This window comes from Leuciscus leuciscus (genome assembly GCF_965113295.1).
Source record: "Leuciscus leuciscus genome assembly, chromosome: 7".
NCBI lineage: Eukaryota > Metazoa > Chordata > Actinopteri > Cypriniformes > Leuciscidae > Leuciscus > Leuciscus leuciscus.
Genome location: NC_138731.1, coordinates 24,974,467 through 24,988,022, shown reverse-complemented (window position 1 = coordinate 24,988,022; position 13,556 = coordinate 24,974,467). Strand labels below are relative to the sequence as shown.

Below are 13,556 nucleotides of genomic sequence, written 5' to 3'. Positions count from 1 at the left end.
ACAAATAGGGTCTTGGGTAAAATGCACTCGGGAGTAACCGGGCGTTCGGAACGGTCAAAAATGCGCGATAAAGAATCAGGTTTGATGTTTTTGGAACCCGGGCGGTACGAGAGAGTAAAATCAAAACGACCGAAAAAAAAGTGCCCACCGAGCCTGCCTGGAGTTCAATCTTTTGGCGGTTTTAATGTATTCCAGGTTTTTATGATCAGTCCAGACGATAAAAGGTACCCCCGAGCCTTCTAACCAGTGGCGCCATTCCTCCAATGCTAACTTGACTGCCAACCACTCTCGGTTACCAATGTCATAATTACTTTCGGCAGGAGATAAACGATGGGACAAAAACGCGCAAGGGTGCATCTTGTCGTCTGTGGGAGAACGTTGGGATAACACTGCACCTACCCCCACCGCTGACGCATCGACCTCCACCACGAACTGACGTGATGGATCAGGGGCAATTAAGATGGGGGCTGAAACAAAGCAACCTTTCATTTTGGCAAACACAGCCTCGGCTGTGTCTGACCACCTGAACGTAGTTCTGGGGAGGTCAAGGCGGTCAGAGGTGCGGCTAGTTGGCTGAAGTTGCGAATAAAACGCCGGTAGAAGTTGGCGAACCCCAGAAACCTCTGAAGGGCCTTACGGGAATCTGGACTTGACCAATCTACCACAGCCTTAACCTTTTCAGGATCCATACGCATTCCCTCAGTCGAAACGATGTACCCCAGAAAAGGAACAGACTGTGCATGAAAAGCGCATTTCTCCGCCTTGACAAAAAGCCCATTCTCTAGCAACCTCTGAAGCACTCGTCGGACGTGCTGCACGTGCTCCTGGAGAGAAGAGGAAAAAAATCAATATGTCATCCAGGTAGAACTATATTAACTGATCGACCATATCTCGCAGCACGTCGTTGACGAGTGCCTGGAAGACCGCTGGGGAGTTGGACAAACCGAACGGCATGACCAAATATTCTAAGTGCCCCCTGGGGGTGTTAAAAGCGGTCTTCCATTCATCCCCCTCCCTAATGCGGACCAAATGATAAGCATTACGTAAATCCAATTTCGTGAAGATCAACGCTCCCTGCAACCTCTCGAAGGCTGAAGACATCAACGGCAAAGGATAAGTATTCTTTACCGTGATGCTGTTCAGCCCCCGGTAATCAATACAAGGTCGCAGAGATCCGTCCTTCTTCCCCACAAAAAAGAACCCCGCCCCCGCTGGAGAAGAGGAAGGGCGGATGAACCCTGTTGCTAGAGAATCAGAAATATATTTCTCCATAGCCTCCCTTTCTGGAGCAGAAAGCAAATATAACTTGCATTTAGACGGAGACTTACCTGGCAATAAATCTATGGCACAGTCATAGGGATGATGCGGAGGAAGAGAAGTAGCACGAGACTTACTGAACACTTCCTTCAGGTCGAGGTACTCCGCGGGCACGTTAGACAAATCCACTGCTTCCTCCTGAAACACAGAACCAGAAACAGACGGACAGGCAGACACAAGACAAGACTCATGACATTTATTGCTCCATGACAAGACAGATTTCAGTTGCCAGTCCACTCTAGGGTTGTGACGGATGAGCCAGGGATGTCCGAGAATGATGGGTGCCAGAGGAGAGTCCAGTATATAAAAAGAGATGATCTCGGAGTGGTTGCCTGACGTGATGAGGGTGATATCTCCAGTGGTGAGTGAAATGGTGGGAAGTTCTTGACCGTTGAGGGCGTGTACAGCAATCTTGTGTGTGAGGGGCTTGAGGGGAATCTGAAGTTTGTGCATTTCACTTTTCATGAGTGGTCCATGAAATTACCTTCGGCTCAGGAGTCCAGAAGTGCCTGACAGTCGTGGGTGTTGGTTGACCATCTCAGCCTTACCGGAAGGAGCGTAGATGTAGATGAGGTCTTCTCGGCGGAGATCCCACCCGATAGTAGCATCATACTTACGATTGGGCTTGGCCTTTTACCGGACAGTTGTAAGCATAATGGCCCGCTCCACCACAGTAGAGGCAGAGGCCCTGGGATCTCCGCCTTTCCCGCCCCTCCCGGGAAAGCCGAGCTCGCCCTACCTGCATGGGTTCGTGATCGTAGACGGGGCTGAGCGCGTCCCCGCCGCTGAATCGTGGACCCTCAGCTCCTCCAGGAGTGCGTCTGGGCAGAGCCCGTCACTCGACTCGGGACAGTCGTGCATCTACTCTCAGAGCCAACTCAGTCAGTCCATTTAGGGATGTCGGAAGGTCTAGGGCGTAGATCTCCCTCTGGACGCGGTCAGCCAACCCATGCAGGAACATGTCCCACTGCGCCTCCTCATTCCATTGACACTCTGTCGCTAAGGTTCTGAATTTGATGCAAAAGTCAGAAACCAATCTTTCTCCTTGTCGCAGGTCCGCAAGTATTCTGGCCGCCTCTCTCCCGGCGATGGCCCGATCGAACACTCGTTTCATCTCAGCGGAGAGTGTCTGGAACGAGGCGCAGCATGGATCTTGGTTCTCCCACACCGCCGTCCCCCATAGTGCCGCTCTCCCAGTCAGCAGCGTCAAGACAAATGCGACCTTGGCTCGCTCACTGCTGAAGGTCCTGGGTTGGAGAGAAAAATGCATGGAGCATTGTGTTAGAAAAGCTCTGCAGTAACTAGGTTCACCGGAATATGTCTCAGGAACTGGTAGACGGGGCTCCGACTGGGAGGGGCTCTCTGGTGGTGTGGGGGGAACGGTCGGCGTGGGCGGCGCAGTGGGAGCTCGCAGAAGTTGGAGTTGCTGGGTGAGCTCGGACACCTGCGCCACCAGCGCCTGTACTGCGCGACCCGTGTCGTTAAGATTCTTCTCCTGGGAATCCATTCGCCGAACGCTGCTGTTGAGAAATTCCTCCAGCGATGCTGATGGATCACTCGCTGCTTCCATTTCCTGGTCAGATCGTTCTGTCATGATGAATGACAGGAAGCAATAGCAAGTAAAACTCTTTATTGTGACAGAGAAGAATAAATGTTCAGATCTGGATGAGGTCAGGTGGCGCAGGGACTTCGATGGTCAACACAACAGATGAGAAGGTGAGTTGAGTGCGCTGGTGAAAGTAGTGATGAATCCAGATAACGAACGTAATCCACAGAGAACACGGAACAGGAACACTGAAGCACGAGACTGGAAAACGCCAAACGGGAACAAACACTCGGCACGAGGGACCTACAAACAACGATCTGACAAGGGAGATGAGAAATGGGTGAGTACTTATAGGTGAGTAGATTAGCTGCAGTTGGCGCCGTGAATGATATCAGCTGACCCGCTGATCAACAATGATGGCCGGTCACGCCCACTCACACACACCCACACACACATAACAACATAACACGAGACAAGCAGGAAACAATGCATTCATGAACCGTGACAACCAGTAGATACTTGTGATAACATATCAGAGCAGCTAGCTACAACAAGAGTCACTAATATTAAGAAGTCCCACAAGACACATTTTCTGTTCCTAAATCAATTTTAAGATGGATTTTTACAAATCACATTTATTTGTATAGCACTTTCACAATACAAATCGTTTCAAAGCAGCTTTGCAGAAAATGCATTACAATTTAGAGTGATCTGTTATCAGAGGTAACTGTCTAAGTTATGTATTTCAGAAATGTACATATACAAAAATACAAAAATGTAATAATTTAAACAATGTAATATTTTAAGACAGAAACAATGAGCTCATTGAAGTTATGAATACTTTTTTGTTAACAAATGATTATGACAGAAAATTTCGGACTTTGTCATGACGTATTTCGGATTCATAACGAGGTCTTTTAGGTTTCGTAACGTTAGACATTTTTTATCCGACACGTTTGTAGCTGCAGCTGTGGTAAGAGCAGAGCTGGCAACCCGGATGCTGAAACACTACTGACTTCGTGATTAGTAGATAGGTGGAGGGTGGAGCATCAGGCCAAAACACAACATGACAACATCAACATCAGTTGAGGGCTGCAACTTCACTTTTAAATGACAATATCCTGGCCGGACTACTGTTGTCAGTGATGTAAGTATTTGAAATGAACATGATTTCTTAATGTCTAGTGACATATCAGGGCCATTTTATGATTCATTGAAATACATTTCTTACATTCGGTTCCTTTAAGTGTAATTTAAGTATATTTCTGAGAAGTACATAAAGTATATTTTTGAGAAGTATATCAAATGTAGACTGAAAGTATGCTTTCTTATTTTTAGTTGAAAAGAAGTGTACTAATAGAACACTTTAATAAACTTTAAATTATTATTATCGCTGTATACAAGATCAGGTTCAGTTCCATGCTCATTTTATTTACTCTATAAGCTATTCCACCCGAAAGCTTATTATTATTATTATTAATTCTTTATTTCAGACCCATGGGTCCATATAAATAACTTACAACATCCATAGACAAAAAACAACATACATAGTTTAAAATACATACAAGCAACTATATATTATTATAATTACAACATATTATTACTATATAAACATGAACATGTTAGTTTATAAGACAGTGTGCAATATTATGTTTTTTAAAAAGTATTTAATAAGCTACTCAATCAAAATAGTAAACACAAGTACAAGCCAAGAATATTTAGAATACTTAGTTATACTTTTAAGTATATCTCGATCAACAAGTATAGGCCAAATATACTTAGACTTTTCTGTCAGTATAAGTCAAGTATACTTAAGTGCAATTTGAAGTATATTTCGTATAAGTACATAAAGTATATTTCTGAGAAGTACATAAACTAAAAAAGTTTATTTTAAAAGTACATTTTACATTAAAAAATGTAGACTGAAAGTAAACTTTCTTATTTTTAGTTTAAAATAAGTATACTAATAGCATACTTGAATAAACTTATTTTTTGTAAGGGTTCCCCAGGACACCATCCACTCAGTCACTCGCCTGGATTTTTACCTACCAGCAGCAACCGAGGTGTGTGCTTCCATTATCCTGGATCCAGCCAACACAATCTCCAAAGCATCCAGCAAAGATAAGAGACTGATTAATCCATTTGAATTTACCATTCAACCGGCTCAAAGTCTCAGTCATTTACCTTTTTGTTTCTTCTCTGCTGCTGCTTAAAATAAATGGTTAAACATCATCTGTGCTTCTCTTCTCTGACTATACTTGCCGTTTCACTAACGTTTAGCACCTTTTAGGGGTCAGCCCTACTATGTACAGTACTATGATCTGACACACTAATTCTAATCTAATTTAGCGGTATAATACTAAATTGGATGATACTATGAAAATGTGGATGCATTCAATTTAACAATGCTAAAAAATAAACATGGTTACTTCTACTTCATCACTCTGCAAAGATATTAGAAAATAACAAGGAAATGAGGGGGGAGGGCAGGACATGATGTAACTAATGGAAATGCATTTTTTATTAGAAATAAACTCCAAGCACAATAATTAAACAGAATTTATAGAACCTAAAAAATAAACCCTACCTCAAAGACGTTTTAGAAGACAATACATCTTAAAACATTTTTCTAATCATAGAAATGCTTTAATAAAAATGAAAGAATCTTCTCTCTTGTCTGTTCAGGGTCCAGTGATTTTACACTACTATAAACACATGAATTATTTGATAAACAAAACAAAAAATTACTAATTTTATTATCTGCCATTTACCTACAGGCAACAGAAACTGTCCATAGAGCAGCTTGTATTTAACTTGTATTAAATACAAAACAATGTTTTTATTCATTATGACCTGCAAAATATTTGTTATACTTCTAATTTCCAAATGAAATTGTAAGCAGTAACATTTCTTCCTTGAATAAGTAAATTAGTAAAAATTATTTCAGTAGTACAAGTAAAATAAAAATAAAAAATCCTAAAACAAGTATTGTAATGAGGTACAATTAACAAAATACTTTAAAAACCTCTTTCACGTGTGTTTAGTTAGTATAGTGCTTCATAATTACAATTTAAACTTCAGAAATTCTAGAGTGACAAATCAGAGTAGTAAGGTCTAGATACTGTGCTTCAGCTTGAATGGCCTCTATTCCAACTTGCACAGTCAGGAATTGACTAACAATAGGTTCTGTGTAGTCTTTAGTCTTGGTCTAGTATAAAGGTACGGGTGACAGCAGTCAGTCAACAACCAGAATCAGCTTCAGCTTCTCCTTTGTGGAACTACTGAGGATCAGACAGCGCAACCATGATGGGCAAGGTAAACTTCATTACAGCTAAGATTTCCACCTAGTTTAACTCCAAAAACATTTGATTTGTTAAGTTTCACTTTAAACAACTCAAAAGATCAACTTTGATTTTTCAGGTCATCTTTTACGAGGACAGGAACTTCCAGGGTCGCTCTTATGAGTGTATGAGTGACTGTGGTGACTTCTCCTCCCACATGAACCGCTGTCACTCTTGCAGAGTGGAGAGCGGATGCTGGATGATGTATGATCATCCCAACTACATGGGAAATCAGTATTTCTTTAAAAGGGGCGAGTACGCTGATTACATGTCTATGTTTGGAATGAGCAACTGCATCAGGTCCTGCCGTATGATCCCAATGGTGAGCTCCATGAAATTTTTTGTTAGTAATAAACACTTTTTAATAAACTACTTTTAATTGGAAACACAAAGCAGAGAGCAGATAAAAAAAAAAATTTAGACATTGAGGAAAATGTTTAAATCTCGAAAAGACGACACTTTCAGAGAGTTTCGCTATACTGTAAATATAACTGACTTCTCTTTCCCTACAGTACAAAGGCTCCTACAGAATGAGGATCTACGAGAGGGAGAACTTCATGGGTCAGATGTACGAGATGATGGATGACTGTGACAACATCATGGACCGTTACCGCATGTCTCACTGCCAGTCCTGTCATGTGATGGACGGCCACTGGCTCATGTATGAGCAGCCCCACTACAGAGGCAGGATGTCCTACTTCAGGCCTGGAGAGTACAGGAGCTTCAGCAATATGGGTGGCATGAGATTCATGAGCATGAGGCGCATCATGGACTCTTGGTACTAGTTTTCTAGTATTTTCTAGCATTTCTTAAATTAATAAAATAATTCCTGTCTTGACACTGTCTTGAAACATCACTGAATAGCAATAATATTTTTATGAGCAGTCCACAAAAAAAAAAAAAAAAAAATCTAAATCCCTGGAAGCCCTTCAGGCAGGCACACTTCAGATTTTGGTAGCACAAAATAAATTTAACTAGACCGGAAAAAAAACATCAATCAAAAACATTTTTAAAATACAAATATTAACAATAGTATAAAAAATAATCAAATTACAATCATCGGTAACAAATATGCATTTGGTTCTAACTGAACTGAAATTCATCCTGACCTGTCTTTTTGGCTGAGAACTGAAATACAGGCGTAAATCAATGTGCTCTTACCATTTTCACACATGCACAGGTGTTTTCTTCACTGCATGCAATCTCTTTCACTTAGCAACAGTACATTAAGTGAGAACGACACTCCTTTACGGGGGGTGGCAGCACCAGACAGCAGTCACTTTTGACACCAGCACATACACATGACACTAGTTCAACACACATGAGACATTAGCAATGGATTTTACATAAATAATTATGACATATTGGCCACAGACAACAGCATTAAGAAAAAAAGGGTGCGATATGCAGCTGACATAACATCCTGTCGCACGATGAATTTTTTTTTATAAATCGTCACTCTCATATCCAATTCACAGACCTTGGATTCAGGTTCAAATTTCAATTAAACACAGCTCATTGTTTTGTTATCATGATTATTTGTGTTCCTCTACTCTCAAAATGTCTTTTCTTCAGAGTCTTGTGCCAACCACTAACAAAGATCTCAGACTCTCAAACTCCCCAGGCTAAATATAGTCAGAGGTTGCAATGTTAATTGAAGCCATATGAAGTTTAAGTTCTAACCTGGATCACAAATTTGTCTTAACCCTAGTTTCCTAACAGTAAAATAAAGGGTAAGACAGCATGCAATTTACTGCAGTAAAGTTGATGTAACGTGTCAAGTCCAAAGAGGAAGATGAGGAGATGATGAAAGTACAAATAAGGTAATCCTTTAATCAAAATATGCAAAAGGAGATATCCTAGCCAATAAAGCAACCTAACAGTGAGTACTACAGTTTACAGTGAGTACCTCTTGCCTAGAAGGTGCTGGCGACCGGAGGACCCAGGGGAGATCCGCACACTTGATTTGGGTAACAGTAGATGTCGAGGGACTGCAGGGAACCAGCAGAGTTAGAGCTGAAGAGATGCCTGGATTGTGAAGAGGAGGTGGGAGACTGTGGTCTGCCGGAAACAGTCATTCAGAGTTGAGCAGGACCAGCTACGATGAATACACAAGGGACTCTGAAGTAGGCAAGATCAGTGATGACGAAGACACAGGAAATTCTGAGCTGGTTGGGATCAGCGGCGATGGGAGTAAAAAGGAGACTTCCTCTTAACTTCCCAAATAATTACACTCCACATAGTCCAACTTCAGCTCCCCCTTAGGGGTGAGATGGTGGGCGGGGTCCTCCTCCATACCCTCATACTCCATCTTGCGTCCCACATACCCCTTTTCCACCAACAAGAACCGGGTGCTGGTTCAGAGCTAGAGCTATTGCCAGTTCGGAGTTGGTTCGACTGACGAACCGGTTTGCTTTTCCACCGGCCAGAGAGCCACAACAGAGCTATATCTTACGTCACTGCATACGTATCATGTTGCCCAGCAACGCTAGTGGCAAACACAAACACACCAGACTTGTTCGAGATGCATCGGCTTCTCGCAGAACGATTAGCACATGAAATCAAAGCACTGCGAAAGCGATCAAAAAGCACAAGGAGTCGTATGATCTCCAAACACTCCCGCAGCTCTGATCGGTCCACGCTGCTGCTCCGATGCATCTCGAACAAGGCATCAACAATAATAGACGTTGCGTTACTATGGATGCTCATGGGTTTGCGAAAATAAATCGGCATCCAAACACGGCGAATCCAACGCGTTCGTGCAGCTCGCCGTAACTTACATAGACGGATATTATAATCGAGCTGCTATTAGCTCGACTAGCTGCTATTTAAAAATGGCGGTCACAAGTTTCTCTTCAGTCTTGTTGGCCACGGTAACCCCGCCCCCAGCCTCTGACGCAAGCGGTTCTTTCTTGGCTCCGTTCTAGACCCTGCAATGATTTGGTGCTACTTAAGAACCAGTTTTACTGGTTCGGAGCTGGTGCTTTGGCGGTGGAAAAACAAAGAACCGATTTGAAACTAGGCTCTGGCTCCGAACCAGCACCAGCTCTGCCTTGGTGGAAAAGGGGTAACAGTGACACATGGTGGTGCCAAGTTACACACCTGGCCAGACTCTTCATGGGGCTCCGCCTCCGGGGTGATGGCTGGCACTGTCCTCTTTTCAGGTTCTGGCTCTCTCATCGTGGCAGGCTTCAGGTCCTTGTCTGCGGTGGGCTCTGGCTGAATGTCCGTGTGAGTAGGTGATTGCTGGCTGGACTCTTCAGCGTTTCCAAACTCAGAAAGCAAAGTTGATGTACTCTGCTAGATTCTAACAGGGCATGAGGGCATGAGGGCATGAGGAAGTGAATGTCCTTGTCCAGCCAACAACAAAAACCTTCCATGGCGTGAGGTCAACTTGGTGGCAGATGTCTGTGAACTTCCCCACATTTAAAGCAGGGGGATATCTTTTCCCATCTTACCCTAACAGCTAATTACTTAAGAACAATCAAATGTAAAACTTTATTTGCAAGAAAAAAAGATTGTCCTATATTAAAAACATATACGGTATATATATATTATTAATTTAATCCGCTGCTGTGAGAATGAGACTATTGTACCAATCACACAATCATATACACAATGTAATCAAACATGGAGAAAATCATATTTCTTGATCCAAATTAAACCTTGTTTCACAGGAAATTGTTTTCATTTTTTAAGTCAGTGAAATATATATATATATATATATATATATATATATATATAAATTAAAGGCTGAATCACTGCATAATATTGCTACTACCAGAAAGGAGAGAATGCAACCAGACAACCCCGCCCACTTCCAGTGGCCTGCAGCTCCAGTAGCTCAAACAAGCCCGGGCCCGCCTCCGCTTGCAGCTCAAGCCCACACTTCATCCTATCAACCTTCCTTTCCTTCATATCCTCCAACTAACTTTCCTTTTCAAGCCACAGCGGGTCATCCAAGCGTGAGGCCGCCGCCGACATTTGCAGCCCCGGCTTATACCCTTCCCAGCTCTCTCATACAACCTAAATCACCATATTCTCTCTTCACAGCAACACCGATGCCCGTTCCGTCCAACGCAATCGTCATGGAACCACCACCAGTATCCCAAAACATCCGTGCACAGATCCTCTCAGGTGCGGATGTAGACCTTTCTTCTCTTCTCTCTCTACTCCCCGCAGCCAAACCAGACCGACAAATAGATTGCGGGGATTTCTCCGTTACCCTGAAAAACACAAACACTCACTCATCTCGCGTTCTTTCATTTTCTGAATTTTCAATTGCTTTTTCTCGTTTCACTGAAATTATCTGTTCAGCTTTCCCCCACAGACGGTGCGAACTGAACGATTATCAAGCAATCATAGCCGAGCTTGCGCTGTCCTATGGGGGTGGGCACTTCTACACGTACCATAAACTTTTTTCAGCCAAAAGTGCCGTGCGAGTCGCACAGTGGAACCAGTGCACATACTGGGGCGCACACTCGACCCAGATCTCCACAGCAGGGTGTTTTTAGGTTGCAAAAACATTACTTGCGCGGTCTGCAGGTCAGTGGCGCACTCAACTGCCCGCAGGTTAACCCTTCCTCTCTTCCCTACTCGGGAACAAGCACCGCTAAATCCACCAGCTACGTGCCTCGTGCGGCAACCACCAGCGCAAACCAGGACTCCTCTTTCGACGAAAGCAGACAGCCCTGTAACCATTTTAACTCGGGTAAATATAACAGAGCGCATTGCCGGTTCATGCACATCTGTAGCTTATGTGGTGGCGCTCATGCCCACATTGTATTTCCAGTTTACAAATCCTATAAATATTTCGCGCATGCACTTCGAACTAGCTCATCACCGGGATGCTGAATTTACTCATTATCTGCTGTCAGGCCTAAAAAACGGCTTTAAACCCGGCCTAGAATGCCCGCTCTCCCAAAACATCATATGTAATAATCTTCAATCCGCCCTCATAGAACCTGAAGTTGTAGACAAACTGATCAAAAAAGAAGTTGAGTCAGGCTTCATGAACGGCCCGTTTGACAATCATCCATTTAATCTGTTTCGTATTAGCCCCATTGGAGTGGCTACAAGAAAATTCTCGGGTAAAAAACTAAAACGCCTAATAATCGACCTGTCAGCCCCGCACAATTCCCCGTTCCCAAGCATAAACAGCTTGATCCCTCTCGAATAATTTCCGCTTAAATACCACAACACAGATCAGGCTATCGACATGATCAAAATCGCAGGTCGGGGCACTTGGCTTGCCAAAATTGACAAGTAAGAAAACTAAATTTACTAAAGACTGACAGTTCCTGACAGACTGGAAGCAGAGATGTTTTATTTCTACAGTTTTTTCCCCTATACACCAAATACCCTGGAAACAGTGGCGGCTCGTCAGGGAAGGCAAGGGAGGCACAGCCTACCCAAAATTGTATGTCTCAGAATGTGTATTTCTTGTTTGTAATTGCACCTCTGTGTAACCACCACACGCTTTTTCCCCAGAATGTGTCGAATCTGCGAAGCGTGAGTCTGAGGGGATAGAAAAAGGGAGGGGGAGGCAAATCCATATTAGCCGGTGTTGTGTAATATTCAGTTCCTGTGAAAAACTGTTCCAGTGGGTTGAGTATTCATGAATATTCATTATATTTTCCATGTTGTGGGCGTGGCCTTGAGACAACGCGCAAAATGAATGGAACTGAAAATATTAGTGCTTGCTCCTCAAATCGCAACTTGTTTAATGAATTATTTCGAAAAGCTAATGAAGTTTCAATGTTAAGCATTAACTTCAACAGTTCACATTTTCAAAACAATGAATAGTTTGTGTAATATAAATCGTCTGAGCTGTTTTACCTGATTGATTACAGGCATTCAGATAAATACAGCAGCAGAGCAAACAATTAGCGAATATAACCTATACTCGTCTAGGCTAATACAGTTTATTATTATTATCATTTGTGCCCTAATAAAATGTTTTCTTTAAAATTCAAAAATTAAATTTACATTTTTTCTCAAAAAAATGTCTTGTCTTGATTATATAACATATATTATATATTACAGTGCATAAACCTTTAAAGCATAGTTCTGATGGTCCAAATCTTCTTGGACATATTACCTGGTTACTATTTTTAAATTGGGATTGTTAATTTTAGGCATGCCATCATCACCAATGTCATTATGGTTTCATTTTGCTTTTGTGATACATATATTCATAATCATGTACAGTTACTGTCCGTTTCAGACTGGATGTAAGAGCTAAAGCCACTGGTAGCTCTGGCAGTGTGTGATCTGGACATACATGGAGGCTTCTTTCATTGAGTGCCAAGGCCCTATTTTAATAATTATCTCAGACACCAGACCTTCACTTAATTCCGCATTGCTTGAGTTGATAAAAAGCATAAAACTGTACAAATAAAAACAATCCAAATAAAACAAAAAAAAGATGATGTTTTATTAATTTGCATGCATGTCATGTCACCATTAACCAACATCAGTGAACTGTGAACATCAAAGTGTGTTGTTAAATTTAATGAAATATTAACTTTATTAATCTCAGGAGAACTTCAAGTAAATGTTTTAGGTCATATTATATATATATATATATATATAAATAATGTGTGTGTGTGTGTGTGTGTGTGTGTGTGTGTGTGTGTGTGTGTGTGTGTGTGTGTGTGTGTGTGTGTGTGTGTGTGTGTGTGTGTGTGTGTGTGTGAGAGAGAGAGAGAGAGAGAGAGATAGAGAGATAGAAATAAATATTTATTAATATAATATTTATTATTAGTAGTAGTTCTTTATCTCAGATTCACTAAACTAAATACAATAAAGATAAACGTGATGTACTTTTGTACGACTGTACGACTTTCGTGGGACATATTTTGAAAAACGTGTTAGTGGTATTATTATTATATATATATTTTTTTTTTACATATACAATGGAAGTCAATGGGCACCAATATTGGTTCTACTGGTTCCCAATGTTCTTCACAATATCTTATTTTGTGTTCCACAGAAGAAAAGAAGTCAAATTGGTTTTGAACGGGTAAGTAAGGATGACAGAAGTTTTATTTTTGGATGGACTATACCTTGAATCTATTAGTAAACTGAAAACTGATAAATACTGCCTTCGGAGGACAGGATGCATTCCAAGGTCGGAAGGCATCAAGGCAAGTCCGAATGCAATGTTAGTTTCACTTCCTGTCTCCTGAGATACCTTCATCTGATCAATTTTTGAAGCCAGCATAGATGTATCCTTTGCTGCCTTTGATATCCCACAATTCTGTGCTTTCCATTCTGTGACAGTTGAGCTAGAAAAATAAAGATGACATCTGAAAGTTGTGGCTGGTCATCAGTTTTTGTATAAATTTAAA

General features: G+C 41.9%; 1 protein-coding gene across 1 annotated transcript; it reads left to right on the top strand.

Annotated features, from left to right (window-relative positions):
• Positions 1–6,166: 6,166 nt before the first annotated feature.
• LOC309502950 (gamma-crystallin M2-like) lies at positions 6,167–7,042 on the top strand. Its single transcript, XM_082175624.1, has 2 exons — positions 6,167–6,526; positions 6,717–7,042. Exons 1-2 carry the CDS (start codon positions 6,332–6,334, stop codon positions 6,987–6,989), a joined length of 468 nt encoding a protein of 155 aa, XP_082031750.1. The 5' UTR covers positions 6,167–6,331; the 3' UTR covers positions 6,990–7,042.
• The last annotated feature ends 6,514 nt before the right edge of the window (positions 7,043–13,556 follow it).

Coding starts and splice junctions, on each gene's coding strand:
- LOC309502950 (XM_082175624.1), top strand. CDS start 6,332: ATGAGTGACTGTGGTGACTTCTCCTCCCACATGAACCGCTGTCACTCT. Junction 6,527..6,716: donor CCTGCCGTATGATCCCAATG/GTGAGCTCCATG, acceptor CTTTCCCTACAG/TACAAAGGCTCCTACAGAAT.